This window comes from Phaseolus vulgaris, chromosome 5 (assembly GCF_051622355.1).
Source record: "Phaseolus vulgaris cultivar YP4 chromosome 5, ASM5162235v1, whole genome shotgun sequence".
Classification (NCBI taxonomy): domain Eukaryota; kingdom Viridiplantae; phylum Streptophyta; class Magnoliopsida; order Fabales; family Fabaceae; genus Phaseolus; species Phaseolus vulgaris.
This window is the reverse complement of record NC_143502.1, coordinates 39,866,294-39,880,894: the sequence shown is the minus strand read 5'-3', so window position 1 is coordinate 39,880,894 and position 14,601 is coordinate 39,866,294. Positions and strand designations below refer to the sequence as shown.

The 14,601-nt window shown below is 31.8% G+C and overlaps 2 protein-coding genes across 6 annotated transcripts; one reads left to right on the top strand and one right to left on the bottom strand.

The window, feature by feature from the left end:
* Window positions 1-3,115: 3,115 nt before the first annotated feature.
* Window positions 3,116-7,004, top strand: LOC137817321 (Polyketide synthase, enoylreductase family protein). 2 transcript variants are annotated; one of them, XM_068620577.2, is made up of 8 exons: window positions 3,116-3,632; window positions 4,476-4,619; window positions 4,709-4,811; window positions 5,005-5,104; window positions 5,348-5,424; window positions 5,511-5,589; window positions 6,437-6,555; window positions 6,695-7,004. In XM_068620577.2, the coding sequence occupies exons 1-8, from the start codon at window positions 3,224-3,226 to the stop codon at window positions 6,786-6,788; spliced, it is 1,125 nt and encodes a 374-aa protein (XP_068476678.1). In that variant the 5' UTR covers window positions 3,116-3,223; the 3' UTR covers window positions 6,789-7,004. The 2 variants fall into 2 exon arrangements, 1 of the variants encoding a protein (XP_068476678.1); XR_016520956.1 differs by having other exon boundaries at window positions 3,151-3,632; window positions 4,709-4,825.
* A 616-nt stretch (window positions 7,005-7,620) lies between these two features.
* LOC137817327 (hydrolase family protein / HAD-superfamily protein) lies at window positions 7,621-11,749 on the bottom strand. 4 transcript variants are annotated; one of them, XR_016520955.1, is made up of 12 exons: window positions 11,567-11,749; window positions 11,357-11,469; window positions 11,220-11,255; window positions 10,963-11,036; window positions 10,590-10,630; window positions 10,397-10,468; window positions 10,080-10,281; window positions 9,186-9,281; window positions 9,025-9,096; window positions 8,576-8,777; window positions 8,402-8,485; window positions 7,621-7,843 (listed from the first exon to the last, which is right to left on the bottom strand). XR_016520955.1 is itself a non-coding variant. In XM_068620588.2 (12 exons), exons 1-12 carry the CDS (start codon window positions 11,650-11,652, stop codon window positions 7,784-7,786), a joined length of 1,134 nt encoding a protein of 377 aa, XP_068476689.1. In that variant the 5' UTR covers window positions 11,653-11,726; the 3' UTR covers window positions 7,621-7,783. The 4 variants fall into 4 exon arrangements, 3 of the variants coding, with proteins under 3 accessions (XP_068476689.1, XP_068476690.1, XP_090158405.1); XM_068620588.2 differs by having other exon boundaries at window positions 9,025-9,092; window positions 11,567-11,726; XM_068620589.2 differs by having other exon boundaries at window positions 9,025-9,092; window positions 11,357-11,460; window positions 11,567-11,718.
* Between the last annotated feature and the right edge of the window lie 2,852 nt (window positions 11,750-14,601).

The following is a 14,601-nucleotide window of genomic DNA, read 5'->3' as shown; positions in this document are numbered from 1 at the left end:
GATCCTAATAATGGTGTGGCCATTTTCTAGGTGCTTAAATATATTCTGCGTAGAACAATGTGAACACTACACGGGTTGTAGAAGAAAAATGAAAAAAAAAGAGTTACCAATTAAAAGAAGCCATCAGAAAGTTAAAGGGCATTTTCATCCTTTCAAGGGGTTGCAAACGATAATAATCTCAAAGGCTTGTTTGGGTAGTTCAGTTTTTCGTTCACTTAAAAAAAAACATGACATCTTTTGTGCTCCTTGGTGTTAACTGTTGACATATTTAGTATGAACGTCTTGGTCAAAATCTGTGTTTGGCCCTTACAAGTTCCTAACTTCTAACCATTTTCATCACAATCTACTTTTATCTATCAACAACATTATTTATAGACATTCTCAATATATTTATTATAATTTTAAAATTATAAATATTTATAAAATGTACAAGTTGTCTTTTAAATAGATATCACAATATTTATTGAGAAAATGCACTAAATTTATCCTAATAATAAGAATATGGAAGCATCTTCTCCATTATAGCTATTTCAAAATCGTGAAAATAAACATGGACACAATGCAAAACATAAATAATTTACATCACAAACAATATAAATTTCATGGATGTTGTACAACATAGACATCACTAATTTTCAGCAGAAAAACTATCTCATTTCTTCCTTCTTTTCCATTAAAACACGTTTTAACACCTAAAGTCAACAACTAGCTAAGGTAATTAAGTTGGAGATTTGAAAATATATGCCTTGTGACTCGAGCTACCATAAAGTATATATGTAGCTAGTGAAAGCATGTCAATATACTCATACTAGTAATAACATATAATATCATTATACATATTGATCTTCAAATAAACTTATATTTAACCACAAATCATGTCATAACTACATACAAGATATCCTTTGGAATATTCTAAAAAACTATGATAAACAAGTTTCGCGCTAACACCTAATATATTTCTACCATACTTTAGTTTTGACTTGTGTCCTCAGAGTGATGCAAATCATTTTTTATCAGGCCAAATGCATAATTATTACCAAGGCAGGTGTAAATCTTCATCAACTTCTTACCACCTAAAGTCTTGTCTACATGTCTAGCGAACAATAAAGTCAAGATACATATATTAACATGAGTTTTGTATTTATCATTTTCAACCAAGACATGATACCACCCTAATTTCGTTATAGTAAAATATGTATAAAGCATACAATATAAATTGGAACACCAAGCACGACATAATAACATAATCATCATCTCAATAGATTGTTGGTTGAGCGAGTTACTTTTGCTCGAGTGAATTACCTTCTAGCTTGAGCTACTTCACCCCCATTACATAATCATTCATTTTGTTTGAGTGACGTCTTTGTAGCTTAAGCGAAATAAAATTTGAGAGCAACACCTATTAGGACTCTCATCACTCGAGCAACCATCTTATCACTTGAGCAACCACCACTTTGTTGAAACAAATCTAACAAGTTCCAGAAACTCATTCAATGTCATGGTACACTTAAGCGTCCAACCAATGTTTGAATACCTAAAATAAGTGTCTCTTACAAACACACGTTCAAGACATGTTGTGTACCTATCCTCCACCAAGCTTAGGCGTTCAAAATTCAATAATCAAACTTTAATTACATCCAAAATAATTACTATATTATTACCACCTAAATAAAAACTCATACAAAAAAAAACATATAATTCATACTCCATTTTTACTTTCACTTATTATCAATTTACCATTTTCATCATACAATTCATTAATATCACCTTTCATAGAAATTAAACATTTTATACCAATATCACATTATACACAAGGATCATTAGTTCTTCTTACTTGGATTAAAACTTGTTTTATCCGATGAATATTTAAGAATCACATTCAACAATAGAAACACCTCCCTTTAAACACTCATTCAAGAATAGAACGAGAAGTAGTATCTTCAAAATACTAACAAAAATAAAGATACTTAACAAAAACTAAACTTTGATCGGTCCAAATTTCCTTAAACTTTTTGAATACCTTTATCTAATAATCCATATCAGAAACTTGGGTCATAATAGAGAGAATTAAATTGAAAATTTTAAAATGAACTAAAAAATAAATAAACATGTAACTTTTATTTTATTTATAGATCTAATATTAAAATATTAGTGGGTTTTACACTAATTTTCAAACTCTAAAAAGATGATCCATTATTATTAGTGTTTATTGACTATAATAGTATTTTTCATGGTTGATAAACTTTTGCACTCCAATATCTATTCTCAAGCTGAATATGAGAAATATTCAAGTTGGCAAACAAATTTTAGTTTACTAATGTTAAAATTTAGATTTGTATACGAACGACTCTCATTTATTATTTAACGTTGCTTTGATATTTTAAAAATATTACTATACATATTAAGATTAGAATTTTTATACAAAGGAGTTCTTTTTTATTATTTTTTCATTAAATCTCAAATGTAAACCGGAGATATTCAAACAACTTGTTGGGCCAGAGATATACAAACATTGTGCCAAAAACAAAATCAGAGGGTGTTACGTTTTGCACCCCATGTTTTCAAAATGTGCATCCTCATATGATAGCGAAATGACGAAAGTACCCTTAAAAAATACATTATGAATTGCTCCTCATATAATATATTTTCCGGATTCATAAACACCTTTTTTTTGAAATATGTTCAATTCATAATACATCTTCAAAATTTAAAAATACCTTTCTAAATGTAAAATTTTAAAAATATTTTTTATTTTATATTTTAAAACAAAACATACATACAAAATAAAAAATCATTCCAAAATATATATTTTATAATATAAAATTTGTCTTCCAAAATACATGTTCTAGAATGTATTCTTAATTATATAAAATTTATATTTCGAAATTTTTAGAATATACAATCTAAAATATAAAAAAACATTACTTTTAATATGTTCAAGTACAATTCACAATATGAAATAAAAACTGCAAATGAAAACCCACTAATAATTTATTTACAGTAAGGTAAATTTGAAATTCTAAATTTTATGGGGGTGCAACTTAAAAAGTATGCGGGTGCAGAATGCAATACCCAACAAAAGCCTGTTACAAAACAACAATCCAAACCTGGCCCACCGTTTTCATTGACTACTCTACAGGTCCCTGTTTCTTCGAACGACGTCGTTCCAAAGCGCGAACGAGTGCGACCGGAGCGAGAAAGATTGAGACAGAGAGTGATCGCAATGTTGCGACAGTTGGGAATGCACGCGCCGCGTGTGGCCTTTAACTTCAAGCCGAGTAGGTTAGTTTACGGTGGTGGCGGCCAAATATTAATCACACGAGCATTGTCCTCCACCGCCGTGTCGCCGCCGTCGAAGGCGATCGTGTACGATGTGCACGGGCCACCGGACACGGTGACTAATTTGGTGGAGGTTCCGGGCGTTGAAGTGAAAGAAAAGGAGGTGTGTGTGAAGATGCTAGCTGCTCCTATCAACCCCTCCGATATCAATAGAATACAGGGCGTTTATCCGGTGCGGCCAAACCCACCGGCAGTGGGTGGACACGAAGGCGTTGGAGAAGTTTTCTCAGTGGGCTCCTCGGTCACCTCTCTCTCTCCCGGTGACTGGGTTATTCCCTCTCCACCCTCTTTCGGTACTCTCTCTTTCACTTTTTCACCTTAGTATGATCAAAAGAACGAGCTTCTCCATAAATCGTGTAAGAAAAACAAGTAATAAGATCAAAATGAAATGGGAAATTAGCTTATACACATAAATTAATGACACAACTTAAAAATAAAAATTCAGAGAAACTACTTCGACAAGTTAAAGGTAATTTCAGCTTTCTCTTCTAGAAATACTTTTCTAAAACTTCGTCCGAATGTCTTTTTGATGAAACTGGTTCTTAAACTAACTGAAAGCTTACAAGTAGCTGAAGCTTATAAGCTACGAGCTGAAAACTTACAAGTTAGTTTTATAATATTAGTTTATATAAAAAATTTACACATTTAGTTATTTTGCCTAGGTAAAATGAGATTTCAAATGAAAAAAAAAGGACTACTAAAATAAGTGTAAATGTGAAACAAATTTATGTTGGTCATTCTTGCGGATAAGCTTGTCAAAGTTGTTTCAATTCAAGTGAAAGCAATTATGGCCTCTTAGGTGGCATTTAAGATTGAATTAGGTTCAAATCCAAGAGTTGAAATGGCATAGAGCTTATCTTAGCAATTATAGTTGAGCCTATTAGACCACCCTATGTATCGGACCATTGTCATACTATCTAAATTGTCTAATTCTGCTAGCTTCTAATTCAAGTCTTTTAGTCTTTCATGTGGAGGAATGTGTTGCACATCAACACTGAGTAGTTTTCATATGAGCAAAATAATATCTGAGTTGGGCAACTCGTGCCTCTTAATTTTTCCAAATTCAAATTCTTAAAACTTTGCAGTTTTCATTGTTATATTTGGAAATTTTATTTATTTATTTTTGCCATACATAGGGACGTGGCAGACGTATATTGTGAAGAATGAGAATGTTTGGCACAAGATAGAAAAGGGTGTGCCTATGGAATATGCGGCTACAATTACTGTTAATCCCTTGACTGCACTTCTCATGCTTGAACACTGTGTTACTTTGAACTCTGGTACATTTTCCTCTCTTGCTGAATTTCCTATAATTTTTATTTGTGGTTAATTAGTGGATTATAAATTTATTTGTTCTGGATGTCAACAGGAGATGCTATTGTGCAGAATGGGGCTACCAGCATGGTTGGCCAGTGTGTCATTCAGCTTGCCAAATCTCGTGGCATTCACAGCATTAACATTATAAGGGACAGGTGCTCATTGGAAGGTTCTTTGCTAGCTTTGTTATTAGCTTTTAGCTTTTGAGTGTTTTTTCAGACTATGGTTTGTTTATTATCATTTTTTTTTCCATTTCTTAAATATAATTTTATTAACATATCCTTATTTTTTATTCTGGCATATTGGTGAAGAATCTTAACTTTGCATCACAAATCCTTTTTGCTGCAGACCTGGGGTCAATGAAGTAAAAGAAATGCTTAAGAATTTGGGTGCTGATGAAGTTTTCACTGAGAGCGAATTGGAAGTGAAGAATGTCAAGAGTCTCCTGGTATGCCTAGGCTTATTGTGTTTGTTTTGTTCTATGCTATGATATACGTATCAATTTTTCAGATCAATGATAGTCATAGGTTAAGCAGTTGAGAAGGGTGTTTTGGATGTATTCTAGCTTTCTTATTTGAGGTTTTGCTATTGCTTTTATGCGACGTAGAGGAAGTTAACAAAAAAAATTTTTGAAGATTATTTATCTATATTGAATTCAGATGACTTATTATGCATCAAATTGACATGGTAGGGTGGTATACCTGAACCTGCACTGGGATTTAATTGTGTTGGTGGCAATGCTGCTTCTTTGGTACTCAAGTTTTTGAGGTATGACATGAGATATTGGATGAAAAATTTAAGAATGAAAACTCTCTCTTCTATTATGATGATTTATGTGAGTTCATACTTTCCAGACAGGGAGGAACTATGGTGACATATGGTGGAATGTCTAAAAAACCTGTCTCTGTGTCAACATCATCCTTCATATTTAAGGTCAGGCATTAATTTTCCCTCTTGTAGTTGGTTACTTCAGTTTATTATGTATAGGAGTTAGACTTAATGTTGAAGGGGGACCAACGCATGTTTTCTTTCCAATGGGAGGCCATAAAATATTTTTATATACCTGAGAGGGTTCTAATTAGCACTTAGAACTTGGAAGTGATTCTGATTAAGAACGGTTCAGCTTTCAAGTTAAGAAGTTAAGAAAACTACAGCTCCCTCAGTACTTGTTAGTTCATGAACCTTCTAATAAGTCCATATTTTTAGCTTATAAACCTTGTCTTTAACAAACAACATCAAACCTAGCAGTAAAGAGTCAAAAATGAATTTTAGGTGTGTGCTACTCATGCAATTCTGTCTAGAAGTTCAATGTAATTGAAGTTCTGGTAACAACTTTTAAGACATAATTCTAGAGTTGTGGTTCTTTTGTGCTGCGAATATGTATCGGGTGGTATCTCTTGTTGAAGAATTGATTAAATAGAGATATCAAGATATCCAGACTTCCATGATTGGATGAATGGAATTTTTAATATGGCCAACAAATCTTCACGTGCCTGTTTGGGTGACTAAGTGACCATATTTTTTATTTTTTATAATAGAATAAAAAACCGAGGAGTTTAGAATGCCTGCCCATGGTTTGAAATGCCATCTCTATAACGTAATATTTGATTATTTAAATTAAAAAATGAGTGGGAATAGCAAGAAAAACTACTCTTGTTGGACCGTGGACCTAGCGAATTCAGATCCCTTAATTTCATAACTTAGTTTTGGTCTAACCATTCAAACGCCTATATTCTTAGTAGAGTAGCACCTTGATCTTGTAAAAACCACATATTTGCAGGATCTTTCTTTGAGGGGATTCTGGTTGCAGAAGTGGTTGAACGCAGATAAAGCTGAAGAGAGTAGAGGAATGGTAGACAGACTTTTGAGTCTTGTGCAAGAAGGAAAGTTAAAATACAAGTATGTTCTCTTCTGTACGTTTCAAGGGGGGTTGAATTGGGTTATATTCATTTTGTAAGGTCAAATTGCTTTTAGAAGTTCTCAAAATTATGTCTCATTATTTGGCATACCAAATTCATATGATGCTCACTGTTTGCAGAATGGAATTGGTTCCCTTTGACGATTTCAGCTCAGCATTGGATAAATCTCTAGGAAAACTTGGGAGCCAACCTAAGCAAGTTATCAAATTCTAAATGTGTGGATGTTTATATACTGATTTCTGTTGGATAAAAAACAGTGTTCTGGAATTTCCGAGAAAAAACAATCTATCAAGGAGTTACTTCTTCAAAGGGATGCAGAATATATTTGTAGTGCAAACAATAAAAAATAGAGTTTAATTTTGGTGCATTATCAATGTAAAAATTCTTACATTCTCAATCAAACAGATATCATCTAAACATGACTTTTAATTGAGTGTGATGGTGTAAGAGTGTAAGAATGTCCAACATAGTAGAACTATATATTATGATGAAATAAATCCGAGAAACTTTATTTAATCACAATAATTAAGTGAACATACTCCTAATCCTTCTCAAATAACAAGCAATTTGGAAGTAAGATGCTTGCAGTTACTGGTGAGAATTCGAGCATTTGTGCCAGTAAGCTTTGCATTAAAATATAAAAATTACGGAGGAAATTAATTTTTTATATAAAGCAAACAAATCCTAAGTCGGAATTTGTTTAGTACATGATTACCGAGTAATTTCGACATAAATTTGTTGTTAAGAAATTGGATCTACATCTACTTATTTGGAAGATTTTTTGCAATCGAAGTCACCATTAACTATTTAGTTGCTATCTATTTTGTCACTGCCTCGTGTTCTTTAACGTTTAACCTGCTTTAAAAGTGTAAACTTAATTGTTTTAAACTGTAATAACTTTTGTTATCTAGAATAATTTTAGTAATTTTGCAGGCTCCCAACCAATGCTAATAGTGAAATCCCTTCCAATCTTGACAGAAATTATAAACTCAAGAAAGTGTAGCTAAACTAATGCTTAGAAATTGCAAACAAACACGAGCCGATGAAAAAAATTAAACAATTTCACCAAGTATATCATGATGAATAGCATGGAATAGGCCATAAATTATTGCATTATGTAGTGATCACAATTTCCTATTACTTTCAAAAATCTTTTTAGAACCCTTTTCCATAAAGAATCAACTCCTAGCCATATAAAGCAGACAGGGCTATGAAGCGCATTCCTTTGCCAATATGTAGTCCACAGCTTCTTCGACAGTGTCAACCACCTGCGAAAGCGAAGTTGTATTATAATCACCACAAAGTACTTTCCTTTACAATGACAACGTTAGTCACAAATTTAAATCATCCGTTCATCACCACCACAATACAGGGTTGTATTGCCTTGATTACAACTACCCACATATTTCAAACTATGGTTTGGACAATCAATCCAAGCTGCATTACAATCGTGAGCACATTCCTTTAGAAACATATGTTCTCCATGGGTACGGAGACATGACGCCAGTAATTCCTAACCATCGGTCCTGTCCTTTCCCCAAAAAGTGAAAAAAAAAACTAAAGACACAAAGAAATAATAATGCTGTTCATCCCGGTTCTTTATTGTATGTATAACTCAACTGATAGAAAATCTGCTTTAGTTTTGATCAGGCTATCACTAGTTCCCATTGTGGGCACTACCAGCGCAAGTAAAAAAATGTCTTCCTCTATCTTACGTTACATCTCCAAATATTAATGACTACATCAGTCTCAAGAAACTTAAAAGTGCAAGAGGAAAGAAGGTTGACATATTTGTGAAACTTTTCTAGAGGAACACAAGGAATTACCAGATCTGCTGAAAATTTGTCATGATTGTCCTTCCCCTTGAAAACTCCAGTTCTGGTGAGAATAGAAAACCAAGGATGCCCCGTCTGAAATGCAATATTTTCATTAATAGTACCATTTGTCAACAGATAACTTTTACCTATCCCACAAGTGAAATCCAACTACATGAGGCCTACCTGTCGAGCACCTTTGATATCAACTGCAGGATTATCTCCAATCATGTACAGCGTTTTAAAAGATGAAGTGTTATCATGGTTTCTATTGTAGAAATCCTCATAAAGTGATGCCACGAGTTTTTGTAACACAATTTCTGCATTCTTGAATACTGATGGGTGTGGTTTGCCAAAACAGGTATACTCCAAGCAATGTGGGTGAATCCTGCACACAGAGCAATTAATGGGTATAGATAGATGAAGATTCTTAAGAACCAAAATATGAATTTAATCAGAGCACCAATGCCACTAAACTAATTTAGTTTCTTTTTTCTTTTTCCATGGATTCGTCTCAGACAGACATGACAATAGCTTCCTGTGTTTGTATGAATGAGTGTGTACTTATGTATTCAATTTAAAGGAACCAAAAAGTAGAGAAGATCCATTAACATTTAGATAATAGGCAATCTTACCTATTGAAGACGGATTCTAACGCAATCCTGAATGCTCCCATGCCCAGACGTTCAGAAGGAAATTTAGTCTACCTTTTGTGGGACCTTGTCAGTAAGTATGGTAGTATAGAATTTTAAAATGGCTCCATTTAACCTGTGTCTTTCTGAAAATATCAACCAACCTGGTATTCAAGGTCATCATTTGCAAAATATATATGTGGTTGTGGTCCAACATTTCTTCCAGGAAGGCCTCCTGTTTTTAAGATGTCACAGAGTACCTGAATGAAAAACCTTGGTCATTCACACAGATCCATCAAATCCAAGCAAATAAAAAAAAAAATCTAGGAATCTCTTATAACCCAAAGTAGAGATTTTAAATATATTTGCTCTAACTTAACAGAAACACAAGACAAATAAAAAATAATTCAAATATGATTATCAGCAGCTTGGAAGTCTGAAGTGTCAAACTTAGCTGTATACTTCTCTTAATTTTTTATCCTTGTACAGTGAAAGTATATATTTACGTATCCCGTGTCCTTCTTTTTCTCTGCTTCTTTTGATTTCATTTCATTTCTTTTGATCTAGCTGTGAACTGAAGAGAAATCCCAAGGCCCATGAATAATAACCACTCTCAAATACTTTTCCTAGAAATGACTGTGAACATGACAATATATCTAGTCTAGTGTATTAAAATCTAGATGTAGTTTAACACTAGCTCATTTTTCTCTATTATACATCCACTAAAGTGAATGGCTTTGATCACTGAACCGACACGTAGGTAACAAAAAATGATGAGCAGTTCAGTTTCCTGTTAAGGAAGAGACCAAATTCACTTATCACTAATTGTCATGTTTAATTTCATATACAAGTCTTTCTTTAGTATAAAGAAAAACATATAGTACAGTATTAACTTTTCATTGCTTACAGTATAAGCTGTTTAATTACGCTATTGCTCTTCCTAACAGTGGGATTCATGTAAACAAGCCACAGAATTTTAGTAACTTGTATATACATAGCTAAATATGTAGCAAATATAAAAGACAGTTCATATGGATCACTCATAAAATCTCTGTAACCTGTATATCCCTGCTCCAATCGACAGGGTCACTAACTACAAATGCTGCCTGAACCCTTTTAGAGAAAACATCATTCCTTGGAAAGCTCTCATTAAACTTTGAATTCTGTATAGCAGCCAGCTTGGTAGTCCATTTCTTGTATGGAGCCAGTGGATCAATGTTTTCAAAGCACGAGGCATATTCATCCATTGAAAGAACACATCTGAATAAAAAAATTAACAAGAACATAATGATAAGAAACTGCAGATGATGTCAGATTGCTATGCTAACTCATCATTTTCATAATTATCAAACAAGCCAATTATCTTAAACCTTACTTAAAACCATATTCAGTCATCACAGCTGCAGGCTCCCCTTTTCCCACAGCAACAACGAGATCATTCTCAAATCTGTATGGCGTCAAAATTCTATGAGACAAGGACAAGTGCTGTCAACCTTATTGGTTTCAGCGTGTACTTGTGCAAAAGACAGTTGAGATATGAAACCTGATCAGAAGAAGTATAATCATACCTCTTGACCAATTGTTTAAATGGTGAATGGCCCTGTAAAACCTGTACAGCAATCGGAATTGGTTTAGGGAAGAACATTTTTTATTTCAACAGAATTTAACAACAACTTGACAAGGCCACTTGTGACTTTCCAGAGACACATGCATACAGCAAACAAACCAGGAAATAAAACCACACACGTATACATAACTAGGGGAAGAGAAAGAACGGTCAGTGTAGATTACTTCATACTTCCAAAATCAACAACTCTAAATCCTGTAAACCAATTCTCCTAATTACAAAATCCAAAAAGTATCAAATATTTTCTTATGTTCATAAAACATCTACTTTTACATTGTGCTTTCAAAGGATACAACATGTTTATTCGAATATACCTGCGAAGGCGAGACATTCACACCCAACAGTTGACTTAGTTCAAAAGCTCTTTTAGCTTCAGGAAAGCCACCACCTACATGAAAACTTTAAATTAACATAAAAAGAACTGGCGCGTCATTTCAAACAATTTATCAGTGCGGGACCGGTCATTAATTGAACCACACTAATGCAATAAGGAACAATCAAATATCCGTCTAAACCTAACGACACAGATAAACAATAGTAAACTGAATAAAACAAAATTATAAGAACTCACCATTGGTGAGGAAAACGTACGGGATTTTCAATCCACCTAGCAACATAAACAGATCAACAAATTCATGAGTCGGTAACAGTGAATAAGAAATGCCGAAAACGGAAACATAGAGTTTTTTTTTTTTTTTTGGTTTTTACCATCAGCGCTGTATAACTTTCTGAGCGCTCCGGGAGAGCCACCGACGGGGGAATTTCCGAGCAAAAGGACTCCATCGATGTCGAACGCGATGCCGAATGAAGGCCTGCTAGGTCTGGATCAGTTAACATATTCGAAACCGTGAAAATTAGGAGCATAATGATGCAATGGGAAAAGAGAATGAGCAATGTGAGATTTCACGATTGACGAACCGTTGGGATTCGTGAGAGAATGCGCGCGAGAGTAGATACGAAAACACTGTTCGCTTTCTGGCTTTGGTTAAGAGATGGAAGCTCATTGTTGCAGAATTATCCTTTTGCAACTTCAGAATCAGCAGAGTAAAAGAAGAGTTTGTAGGATAGACGGAGACTGATACGTAGAAAATAAATCAATATATTATATAATTATAAATTATATAAATTAATAATAAAGATTCATGTGTATAATTATTTTTTAAGTAGAAAAATAATTTTTATGACTGTTTTAAAAAAAATTATTTTTTATTTTTTAATCATAATAAAAATTTATATAATAAATTTGAGTTTTTAAAAAATTAATGTATTTTTCTTTTTTAAAATTGTGTTAGAACCGTATTAGAATTGTCAGAAATCCAACAAGGACACTTCACAGATATGTGTCATACGAATATCGGTGTCCGATATAAGTATCCGACACCGACACACCATTTAAGAGAAGTGTCGAGCTTAATAGTTTCCCATACTTTCTGACGTCGACATCAACAACCGAAGGGTAAATTCCCTATCTAGCATCATTTAGACTTTTATTTTCCTAACTAGCACCCTTTTGTTTTTATTTCCCTATCTAGCACCCTTTTGTTTTTATTTCCCTATCTAGCACCCTTTTATTTTTTATTTCCCTATCTAGCACCATTTCAAAAATAAATAAATAAATAATAATTTATTTATTTATTGATAATTTTAATTTTGAATGCATTAAAAAATAAATATTTTTAATGTTTAAAATAGATAGAAATATAATTAATGAATAAAGAAATGAGTTTTATAAAAAAATGTTTATTTTAAAATTATTTTTTTTAAGAATGAAGAAAATAAAAAATTAAACCCTACAACAACATAAAAGTTGAATCTATAAACATAAATTACTATTTATTTTTATTATTATTGATGATGTAATCATGTTAATTTCAAATAAAAAATACATGACATAATTACAAAAAAACCAAACTCAATTAGTATTAATTAATAATGGATACACAAGTAATATTGAAGTGTCTATCCTAAATGCAAAATCATAAAAAAAAACTAATGCAAATGTTACACTTAATGTTTAAAAGTGAGAAGCAAAAAATGAAAAAAAAAGTCTAGAAAATAAAAACAGCAACAATAAAAAAAATGGTAGAAAAAAAATAATTACTAAAAACATAAAAGATATAAAATAAAGGCAAAACAAATTAAGATAAAGATAAAATATATAAAAATAAATCCAAATAAGATAAATATAAGAGATATAAGGCGATACTAAATAAGTATATGTTGATCATAAAAATGAAAAATAAATGAAAGATGATAATTCATTTAATATTTTCTTCAATGGTACATTAAATAGTTTGTGCAAAATGAAACATAATTAATGACGAGAAGTGCACAATCCAGTAATGTTGGGACATATTCTTTATGTGTCTTGGTGTTTGACAATATGAACATTTTTTTTTTCCAATCATGTTGTTCTTTTATGTCCATATCAGTCCTTATTTAACTTTGTTTTTTTATAATTATGTCCTGTATTTTTTACTTGAAATTAACATAATTACATCATCAATAATAATAAAAATAAATACTAATTTATGTTTATATATTCAACTTTTATGTTGTTGTAGAGTTTAATTTTTTATTTTATTCATTCTTAAAAACATAATTTTTAAACTAAACATTTTAAATTTATTACTTTTTTATTTTACTTTTGTAAAAACACATTTCTTTATTCATTAATTATATTTTTAACTATTTTAAACATTAAAAATATTTATTTTTTAATGCATTCAAAATTAAAATTATAAAAAAAAATTAATTTATTATTTTTTAATTTATTTTTGAAATGGTGCTAGATAGGGAAATAAAAGATAAAAGGGTGCTAGATAGAAAAATAAAAACAAAAGAATGTTAGATAGAAAAATAAAAACAAAAGGGTGCTAGTTAGAGAAATAAAAATATAAATGATGCTAGATAGAGAATTTACCTACAACCGAAAGCTATTCGCTACTAAGTTTCTTTGTGTGGCCTAATACGTCAAAACGGGTTCGCTATGGATCAATTTAGATTGATGGGCTTAGCCCGTAAGTGATAAGCCCTTACACCTATAAGATATCTTAATTTCTATTTAGGCTTTTGCTTACTGCAACCAATGAATTCTAACCTGCATGCAATTAAGTTTTGAAATTTTATAATTGTTCTTCGTTTCCGAATTAAAAATCTGGAATTGAAAAATACATTATGAAAAAATATTCCATAATAATTTTTTTGTGTTTAAGAAATGAAATTATGTAATAGAATTAAAAAATATATTCTGAAATATAAATAATACATTTCAAAAACATATTCTGAAAAATGAATTTATATTTTAAAATATAAAATTTATGATATATTTTAACCTTCAGTACTCCATATTTATAAACTAAAGAAAACATTGTTATCATTTCGTGTCAATGTAGAGTGCAGGTTAATATTTTGTTAGGTGAAAAAACAAAAAACTTCTATTTAATAATCAACTAATTTTATTTTCACCAATATCAACTTATTTTGAAGATAGTATACAAGTAAGCGAGGATTCCAACTTCAAACCTTGTTCAAGAGATTTGAATATCAAGCCATTTATATAAATATTCTTTAAGACAACACAGGTTCTACCTCAAACTTTATTCCAATGAAAGATCTAGAACACTCGTGCATATTTTATCATTTATTTTCAACGATGTTTGGCACGTGAAGTAATCATCACGGATACGTTATTTTTGCCAAAAATCTGCATAGTTTAGAAATAGGATGGGATCTAAGTTGAGAAGTGAGAGAAGGAAAGTAGGAGGAATTTGGAGAGCGTGTGATTGAGAACAATTAATATGTCGGCGTCTCAGAATGGAGAACTTCTCCGTTATTGCAGTGATGAAATTCGTGCTATACGCGACAACTATTATGAAACAAAATTCATGTTTTGGAAATTTGAAAGCTTGTCTCATCATGACGTAAAGATAAAGAGAAAAACGTGACAGAAG